This window comes from Sapajus apella, unplaced genomic scaffold, assembly GCF_009761245.1.
Source record: "Sapajus apella isolate SASKATOON/1434 unplaced genomic scaffold, GSC_monkey_1.0 scaffold33, whole genome shotgun sequence".
Taxonomy (NCBI): Eukaryota; Metazoa; Chordata; class Mammalia; order Primates; family Cebidae; genus Sapajus; species Sapajus apella.
In genome coordinates this window covers 13,179,148-13,189,218 of record NW_022436973.1, presented here as the reverse complement: position 1 = coordinate 13,189,218, position 10,071 = coordinate 13,179,148, and the positions used below count along the sequence as shown (strand labels likewise).

The 10,071-nt window shown below is 47.2% G+C and overlaps 1 protein-coding gene across 3 annotated transcripts in view; it reads left to right on the top strand.

Moving 5' to 3' along the window:
• The window catches only part of SIRPB2 (signal regulatory protein beta 2), a 14,163-nt gene extending 5,713 nt beyond the window's left edge, over window positions 1-8,450 (top strand). The window contains exons 2-5 of one of the 3 annotated variants that reach the window (XM_032295400.1): window positions 2,639-3,004; window positions 4,088-4,429; window positions 5,294-5,359; window positions 6,351-8,450. In XM_032295400.1, the coding sequence (XP_032151291.1) occupies window positions 2,639-3,004; window positions 4,088-4,429; window positions 5,294-5,359; window positions 6,351-6,487 (911 nt within the window). In that variant the 3' untranslated portion in view covers window positions 6,488-8,450. Of the gene's footprint in view, window positions 1-2,638; window positions 3,005-4,087; window positions 4,430-4,684; window positions 4,790-5,293 lie in introns of those variants that run through there. The other 2 variants (XM_032295399.1, XM_032295401.1) reach the window with 2 other exon arrangements.
• Window positions 8,451-10,071: the final 1,621 nt, after the last annotated feature.

Here is a 10,071-nt window from a genome sequence, read left to right as displayed (position 1 = left end):
GAAGGAAGGAAGGAAGGAAGGAAGGAAGGAAGGAAGGAAGGAAGGAAGGAAGGAAAGAGAGAAAGAAAGAAAGAGAAAAACCCAGACACAGAAAGACAAATATGAGGGTGCTAAAAATGATCTCATGGAAGTAGAGAGTGTAATGATGGAATGATAGATACCAAAGACTAGGAAAGGTAATGGCCCTGAGGGAAAGGAATTAAGAGTGAGGTTGGTGAATGGGTACAAACACACAGTTAGATAAAAGGAATAAATTATAATGTTTGATAGCAGAGTACGGTGACTATAATTCACAACAATGTGTTATATTTTTCAAAATAGCTAGAAAAGAGGACTTGAAATGTACCCAACACATAGAAATAATAAATACTCAGGTGATGGAAAGAAGAAAGAAAAGAAAGAAAGAAAGAAGAAAGAAAGAGAGAGGAGGAAAGAAAGAAAGAAAGAAAGAAAGAAAGAAAGAAAGAAAGAAAGAGAAAGAAAGAAGAGAGAGAAGGGAGGGAGGGGGGGAAGGAAGGAAGGAAGAAGAAAGAGAGTGAGAGAAAAAACCTTACAATAGTAAACTCACAGTTCTCCACTCCCAGTCTTTATTCTATTGATGTCATAACTTCTACTTATACATGTGTTAGAAGCCTCACAGTAGAACGTAATTTTTTTAGATCATTTTGGAGCCTTTTAAGATTTGTTGTGTGGACCAGAACACTTCTTTCTGGGCTGTGTACTCTCTTCTACAATTCTCTCCAGAGCCCGGACAATCATGAAGTTTACCAGTGTGGCTGGTAGGAACAGGCACCATTTTTAGCTCTGTAGTGAGTGATGCAGAGTTCTGCACATGTGTGTGAGGAAACTTCTTGACGCAAGCAAAAGAGCCAACAGGAAGGATTAGTGATAACAGATCTGACTGGCTCAAATAACGTTTGAGAGTGGATGTTGCTGAATGTCTCGGAACTGAGGACATCAAGGACAAAGGCAGTCCCTAGGATTCAACAGGTGGTTATCACTTGGTCACAATTGTGAGAAAGCTTTCTTGGTGGTTAATAGCACATGCCCAGCTGAAGACAGGTAGAAATAGAATTTAGAATTCCGTAACTTTTTCCTAGATCTTCTTAAAAGGGAATGTTTGCTTCATCTTCTTACTCTCCTTCCCTCATTCACAACTAAGAAACACCATAATATACTGCAAACAAACGTGTGGAGTGAGACTGAGCTATCCACAAAGCTGATGGGAATACAGATAAAAAGGAAATTCAGGGCACAAATCTGGTGACCTTGAGTTGAGCAGAATCTTAAGTCACCTGATCTGAGTTCAAATCCTGGCCATGATACCTACTGAATGCATGGTTCACCTCATGTTTCTTTACCACTATGAGCATTTGTTTTCTTTCTCATCTCAAAAATGGAGATAATAGGCTGGGCACAGTGGCTCACACTTGTAATCCCAGCACTTTGGGAAGCCAAAGTGAAGGAATCACTTAAGTACAGGAGTTTGAGGCCAGCCTGTACAGTGAGACCCCATCACTACAAAAAAAAAAAAATTTATAAATAAGTAATAAACTGAAAAGTTTTAAAAATTGAGATTATAATAACATCTAGCTGACAGAATTCTTAGAAGGAGTACATGTGATGATGTCTGTAACCCAGAGCTTCCATGGGCAGCCTCACCCCTCTTTCTCTGTATCCACTTTGAGGACAAAATCAGCAGTTCAACCCATCTTCACAACACATTAACAAGAACCGCAGTCTGCTGAAGAATTCGCAGGAGGCAGGAAGGGTATTTACACTGAATGCTACAACATACAAACCTACATCTCCGAAGGATGGCATTTGCGGATTAACAGCCAGAGCTCCAGAAACATGCTGAGAGGGCCTGAATCAAGCCTGTCACCCTCCTACTGGGTGAATGTGGGAATCTGCCAGAGCTTCCATAGCAAAATACTGAGCCTGGGTGACTTGAACATCTCAATGTAATTTCTCACAATTCTGGAGGCTGTAAACCCTTGATCAAGGTGTCTGCAGGGCTGGTTTGTCTGAGGCCTCCCCCCTCAGCCTATAAACGGCTGCCTTCTCCCTGTATCGTCACATGGTCTTCCCCTTGTATGTGTGTGTCTCAATTCCCTCTCCTTATAAGGACATCAGTTGGATTAGATTAAGGCCCGCCCCTAATGTCCTCATTTTAACTGAATTACCTTCTTAAAGACCCTACCTCCAAATACAGTCACATTCTGAGGTGCTGGAGGTTAGGATATCAACATGTGCATTTGGGACACACAATCCTAGCAGATGATCCTGGGTCCACTGCCTAACCTTTCCGGGCCCTCCGTTTTCTCTGTGGAAAAATGGGAATAACGCAGTTTACCTTAAAGGAGCATGGTGAAGAATAAGTGACATAATGCACGCAGGGCCTAGCACATGGTGAGTAACTTGAGTGATATTTATTTGCAGGTTTTCCATTGCATAGCTCAGTTCTCTCTCTGCAGCCAGCCACCTCATCCCCTCTTTCCCTTCCCTCTCTGATGACACTCCTGTCTTGTCCTGGGCCATTGTTCTCGGCCAGATAATGGTTTGATTGTTTTAAGCCTGCCTTTTAGGGCTCCAAGTCCTTCCTGTCCAGTGCAAGGTCTTTCTTCCTCTTTTATAGAAGCCTCTGAGCAGAGCAGCCGGAATGAGTGGCAGGTGCTACAGCCCGAGGGCCCCATGCTGGTGGCAGAAGGCGAGACCCTCCTACTGAGGTGTATGGTGGTCGGCTCCTGCACCGATGGTATGATAAAATGGGTCAAGGTGAGCACTAAGGACCAACAAGAAATTTATAACTTTAAACATGGCTCCTTCCCCGGGGTGATGCCTATGATCCAACGGACATCAGAACCACTGAATTGCGATTATTCCATCTATATCCACAATGTCACCAGGGAGCACACTGGAACTTACCACTGTGTGACGTTTGATGGTTTGAGTGAACACTCAGAAATGAAATCGGATGCAGGCACCTCAGTGCTTGTGAAGGGTGAGTATCAGGCCCTGCAGGCCACACGTTGCTCTGGTCTGCTTCCCTGCACAGTCACCTTTATCCACTGTGTCATGCTGTGTCACACAAAATTTCAGTGGCATACAACAATACATATTTTTATCTCACATGGACATTTCCATGTGGCTGGGTGGTTCCACTTCTCATGTCTCATGCCAGAGTCCAGGCTGGAGACGTAGCAGCTACATGGGGCATGATTTTCTCATGGAAATGGCAGAAGCAGAAGCCCAGACCCAATTCTTCAAGTACACCTCAAGCATCTAGTCACATTATGTCTGCTAACAGCCCATTGGCTAAAGCAAGTCACATGGCTCAGCTCCAAGACAAGGGACAAGAAAGAATAGCCTTCCACCATGCAGCCAAAGTAAGAGTGTGGATGTTCCCTATTACTAGCACAAAGTCAAAACCTGAGGCTGAGCATGTCAACTACCACACTCCCCAGGTAATCAATCACGGTATCTTTAAGTGGACCTGTGGTGACTTGAATACCCAAATCCCAGGACTCTTATAGAATAGTGGTGCATTCTTAAGTCAGTTACCCTGACTCTACATGCCTAGAGTGCTTTGCTTGGAAAACAGGCAACACAATTTGCACTTCAAGGGTCATTGGGGGATTAAATAGAATGGATGCCTGTGGAATCACCCTGTAAACTGGTGACATGGAGAGTATCTGTGCACGGAGTTCATTTTCACTTAATGCCAGATTCAGGAAGGCTTCCCTGGCTTCTTCCAAGCTATGATGGCGCCTCCTTTGTAGTTCTGCCGTCTTCTGGATTTCCAGTCTCTGGGCAATTTTTTGACCATCTCCACTAGCAGACAGAGAATGGCTTCAGGGCAGGGCACTTATGTGTCTTCCTGAGTTTCATATTCCCAATTCTACCATTGGTATGTAGTAGGTACTCAGAGCCTCTTTACTGAATGAGTCAGCTAATGAGTAATAAAGAAAGCAGAAGGGAGTGGCTGAGAGAAGAAATCTGGAAATAAGGAAGGGAGGGAAAGCACCAGGGAGGAAATGATGGAAGAGGAGAGGGAATCCAGCAAAGACCTCTTCTTTGGCCTCAGGAGCTGGGGACCCTGAGCCAGACCTGTGGATCATCCAGCCCCAGGAACTGGTGTTGGCATCCACTGGAGACACTGTCTTTCTGAACTGCACAGTGCTTGGAGACGGTCCCCCCGGACCCATCAGGTGGTTCCGGGGAGCTGGTCTGAGCCGGGAGGCCATTTACAACTTTGGAGGCATCTCCCACTCCAAGGCGACAGCGGTGCGGTCCTCCAACAATGACTTCAGCATTCTTCTGCAAAGCATCTCCAATGAGGATGCAGGCACCTATTACTGTGCAAAGTTTCAGAGGAAACCCAACAGGCAATACCTGTCTGGACAGGGCACCAGGCTGAAAATGAAAGGTGAGACAATTGGTTTTGGAGTTGTTGGGGGAGAGGAGCAGGTTTCATGAGCAATTTTTCTACATGTCCCAAACAAGCCAGCTCTTCCCAGCCTCCATGGCTTTACATAAGTTGTTCCCTCTACCTGGAATGCTTTCTTCTTTTCTCTGAAAACTCCTACTCATCCTTCAAGGCCCATAACAAATGACCCCTCCTCTGTAAAACCTTCTTCTCCTCTCAAGCAGAGTAAATGTTTCCCCATTTTGATTTCTACAGAATTCTATATGGATCATTAATAAATCAACAAACATTGGCCAGGCACCATGGCTCACTCCTGTAATCCAGCATTTTGGGAGGCCAAGGTGGGTGCATCACCTGAGTCAGGAGTTCAAGACCAGCCTGACCAACATGGTGAAACCCTGTCTCTACTAAAAATACAAAATTAGCCGGGAGTGGTGGCACATGCCTGTAATCCCAGAAATTTGGGAAGCTGAGGCAGGACAATCGCTTGAACCCAGGGGGCAGAGGTTGCAGTGAGCTAAAATTACACCATTGCACTCCAGCCTGGGCAACAAGAGTGAAACTCTGTCTCAAAAAATAATAGTAGCAATAATAATAATTCAACCAGCATCTACTACATGCCTGTTGAGTGTCCTGCACTATACCAAGTACTAGAGATACTGCAATGAATTAGACATGTCCATACCCCAAAGGTGCTCTAGCAGAAAGCCTAATTTTGTCCTTCATAGCTGCAGGGTTTGACTTCCAGCCCCCACCCAGGTAGAAACTGGCAGACTCATCCCGGAGACCCCTAGCTCCTGGGACTCAGGAAGTGGTGGGATATAAAGATAAAGGGAAGTATGAGAAAGCCTCTCTCCCTTGCAGCAAAATCTACCTCTTCCCAAGAGGCAGAATTCACCAGGGAACGTGCAACTGAGATGTCTCCAACAGGTGAGTGTACCTACCTCAGTGGAGTCAATGAGTCTACCATAGGCAAGGAGGCCATGAATGGCTTGGTCATGGGAACGGAGCAGTCCCACACTCCTGGGGCTCATCTGCCACCAAGAAAGCTCCCAGGGTCTCATCTCAATTGCAGTGCTGGGACCCCAGAGAGCCATGTTACAACGGCTCAGTTGTAACAAACTTTCTCATAGCCAGGGCTATGTTTCGTGGGGAATTTTGCTTGAGAGGTGGTGAGCTCCCTGGGATTCTGAGTTTAGGGACACACTATGAGGCTATGCACAACACTGGAGAACATGGCTTTGTAGCTAAGTCTCCTGGATGGAATCTCTTCCTAGTGTGATGGGCAGGTTCTCACCCCTGGAATCTGGTATCTGACTGTATGAACTAGATGGGAGGGGACAAGCATCAGAGAGCTACTTCATGGGATTCTGTGTGGATTTAATGCGATTACACGTGCCAAGTGTCCAGAATGATGCCTGGCACATCTCCTGTTAACATTGGGGGACTCTCAGTGTCTGGTGGGAGCTTGTGATAGAGGTGGTCAGATTTACCTACCTGATGCTCTGCCCTGCTCCTGCCATTCAAGGGAGCCAGACTGCATGGGTCCCATGACTTCTTTAATACATGTGGCCCTGAGAATATCACTTCTGCACTCTGGGTCTGTCTCCTTATCTTAAAAAATTGGATCACGATCTTATGCTGTAAAATTACCTTGAGGATTGCTTTAGGCAATTAGGAAGAGAGGAGGTTAGGGATGTGACTGAGATGATTACAGGTGCAGGCAGAATATTGGGTGACCCTTCTCTGGGCCCAGGGCAGAGGAAAGGGTGATCTTTGATCACCTCTGTCACTGTAGAAAGGATACAGCTCCAGAGGTTATACAGCAGCAGGATGTGACCTTGGTCATGGGCAGCACTGAGGTGTGGGCTGTGGGGCCCTCACCATGGGTCCTGCCTGAGCTCTCTCCTGTGCCTCCCAGGCCTCCTGGTTGTGTTCACACCTGCTGTCCTGGGGCTGAAGGCAATGATCTTGGCTGCAGTCCTGCTGGCCCTGGCTACCTGTCGGAGGAGCCCTTGGCAAGAAGATTTCAAGACCACAGGCCCAGCAGAGCCATGAACACCTTAGTAGGGAGCAAGGTTCAAAAGTGAGGCGTCAGCCCCAGAGTGGGGATCCTCTAAGTTGGAGAGGAGCCAGGGCTCCTCAACCACTTTCCTGCCTCCAGTCCCAGCCTCCAGGTGCCCCCAGGGCTCACGACAAACTCCCAGATCTGTGCATCTGCTTTTGGTTCACCTAGTGAAATTCCCCTCTTTGCACCGGGCTTCCCTCCAAAGTGTCTCCCTTTCTCTTTTCAGGCTGTTCAAGACCTCCTTGCTTTTCAGGCCCTGGCTAAGTCTCTCCTCAATACCCTTGCCTCTGCTGCAGCCCTTTCTGGTGTGCCCTGCCCCTTTCCCCACCTCCCCACATCCTTCTTGGCCTCCAACATCCAATTCAGAGTTTCTTCCCAGGAGGTGTCCCTAAGCATCTCTGAGCTCAACCAGCCAGCATCTCTGCCCCTCTATCTACACCCTTCTCCCCACCCTTCCTGCCTTCCTTCCATCCCCCTCATGGCTGGCTTGGGTGGGGGTAATATTAGGATGCAGGTTAAGCAACTATAACAAAGCTCTTAAATAACAATGGCTTAACCCAGTAGAAATCAACCAGAATGTTGACCATCAGCAGGCCACACAATACAGAGACTCCCTGGTTTTGGGACCCGGGATTCACTGCTCCCATTGCTACCAGGTCCACCTTCCAGCCAGTTAGACTGGGGAAGAAGACAGGGAAGGGGAGCAGGACCCTCCCCTCTAAGGGCACAGTCAGGAACTTGGCCACCTCACTTACCTCTACTTGGCTGGAATGTGGTCACATGGTCATACCTAGCTGCAAGAAAGGCTGGGAAATGTAGTCTTTACTTCTGGCAGCAACCTGCCCAGCTGCAAGTTTTCACTAAAGAAGCAGATGGTAGATATCAGGGGATAACCAGTTATCTCCACCACAGTGGCAGACAGGCAGTCTCTCACCTGCCCTGGGTTTAAACCTAAGTTTAATGCCCAGCTAGCTGGCCAGCACTTCTTCCCACCATCACCTCCCCTGGGGCAGCATGATATGTGCAGTAGTTCCCAGGAAGAGTGATTTTGCCCCCATGGGACTTTTGGCAATGTCCGGAGTCGTTTTGGGTTGGCACAACTTGGAAGTGCTACCACCATCTAGTGGACTGAGAAGCCCTGACGTAGGGAAAGGTGTGCGCGCCAGAGAGTCAGACACACCTGCCTTGAACTCCGAGGCCTCTGCCCCTCACTGTGCATCCTCAGTGACTAATCAGAGGCCCTTCACATCACAGAACATCCAGGATACTAATATGGACTTCTCTGCATGTGTAAAAACCAATTCAAGGCCAGTCATGGTGGCTCATGCCTGTAATCCCAGCACTTTGGGAGGCCAAGGCAATGGATCATCTAAGGTCAGGAGTTCGAGACCAGCCTGGCCAACATGGAGAAACCCCATCTCTACTAAAAATACAAAAAATTAGCCGGACATAGTGGCACATGCCTGTAATTCCAGCTACTTGGGAGGATGAGGCAGGAGAATCACTTGAACTGGCGCGGTGGAGGTTGCAGTGAGCTGAGATTGCACCACTGCACTCCAGCCTGGGCAACAAGAGTGAAACTCCATCTCAAGAAAAACAAAAACAAAGAACCAATTCAACTTTTGCATTTACTGAGGGCCTCCTGTGTGCTGTGTGCACTGCATGTACTCAATACATGTAAACTCCCTGTTCTGTTTCCAAGCAAACATTTATTAGCACTCACTATAGGGGGAAGTGGATGAGTCTAGATGTTTTTCATTATAACAAACAGAAAAACAGCTTGAACACAGCCAGAGAGGACAGTCTGAGAATGAAATAAATCACTTAATTTCCAGACAGTAGAGAGGGTAGGTAAGTTAGGCTGAATAGTAGCCCCCATCCCAAAGATATTCATGTCCTAATCTCTGGAACCTGTGACTGTGTTACCTTGCATGGAAAAAAAAAAAAAAAAAAGACTATGCAGACATGATTAAATTAAAAATCTTGAGATAGGGCCTGGGGTTTATCCTGGATTATCTAAGTGGGCCCTAAAAGAGATCCTAAAAGACATGATAAGTATCCTTACAAGAAAGTCACACAAGGAGCTTCGATGTAGAAGAGAAAGTAATATGAGCACAGAGGCAGAATTTGGAGCAATGTGACCACAGGTTAAAGAATGCCAGCAGCCACCAGAAGCTGGAAGAAGCAAGGGGTGAATTCTCCCCCTGGAGCCTCCGGAGCAAGCATGGCCTTGCTGATACAACACCTTGATTTCAGACTTTGGGACTTCGGAACTATGAGAAAATAAATTTCTGTTATTTTAAATAATCAGGTTTGCAGTGATCTGTCACAGCAGCCACGGGAAGCTAAAACAGCAGGGAAGCATGGAGCTTGTCCTCCAATAACTGGAGGTGGGTGCCATCTGCCCCTGCAAACCCCCTCACTCTGTAGGCCCTGCATGAGCTGGTCCCTGCCGCCCCTTCTGACTTCATCTCCCCTGATCCCGTAAGCTGATTCTGCTCCAGCACTCCACTGGGCTTTGACCACACAAAGCTTCCTAATTTATTCAAGTCTCTGCTTAAGTCTTACCTTCAAGAGGCCTCTCTGGATCACTCTATCCATAAAGGTGCCTCCCTCATTCTCATTTCCCCCATGCCACTTAAGTTTTCTTCATATACTTATTGCTACCTGAAAACTTGTTGTGTGGGTGTGTGTGTGAGCGCATGTGCATGTGTGCGTGCGTGTGTGTGCACATGTCTGTGCGTGCATGTGTGTGTCTGTGTATGTGGATGTGTGTGCCTGTGTGTGCATGTGTGCATGTCTGTGTGTGTATGTTTGTGTGTCTGCTTCCTTGATGGTTGTGAGTTGTCCCCGCTAGAATTTGAGCTCCGTGGGGACAGGAACCTAACATTCCACTATCGCAGCCATTCTCATTCAATCCTGAAGCGTAGTTGAAGGCTGACTCTGCGCCAGGCCCTAATCAATGTGCTGAGAATAAAACAGAAGTCTGCTGTCTCAGAGTTTACCTCCTCCTGAGAGAAGACAGACACTGAGCAAGTAACCCCAGATGAATAACAGGCCCCACCATACTGAGTGCTGAGGGCATTTACAATGCAGGAGGATGGGGAAGGAAGTTGCCAGAGCAAAGAGGAGGTGACATTATTTTATGCAAGTGGACAGAAGAGGCCTCCTGATAAAGTGACATTTGAGTCGACACCTGAAGGAAGTGAGGAAGGGAGCCCTGCAGATAACCCGGGGAAGAGCTGAAAAGTACAAGGAATAGCAAATGCAAAGGTCCTGAGGCAGGAGCGTGCTTGACTTGGCACAAGAACAGCAAACACCAAGCAGAATGCTTGGCCTGTGTTAGACCCCTGTAAACATCTGAATTACGTACATGCCAGAGGTGAATTTCACAATCTCAAAGTCTGGCTGTGCAGGTTCAAATTCCAGTTCTCCTACTTATCTCTTGGGTGAGTTTGTTTCTTTCAGTTTCCTTGTCTGTAAACTGATAGTAACATGCATGCCTCCCGTATTAGGTAGTTTGGGGGCTAAAATGCCTTGGCGTATGTGCAGCATTAACTGCACCTGGCACATG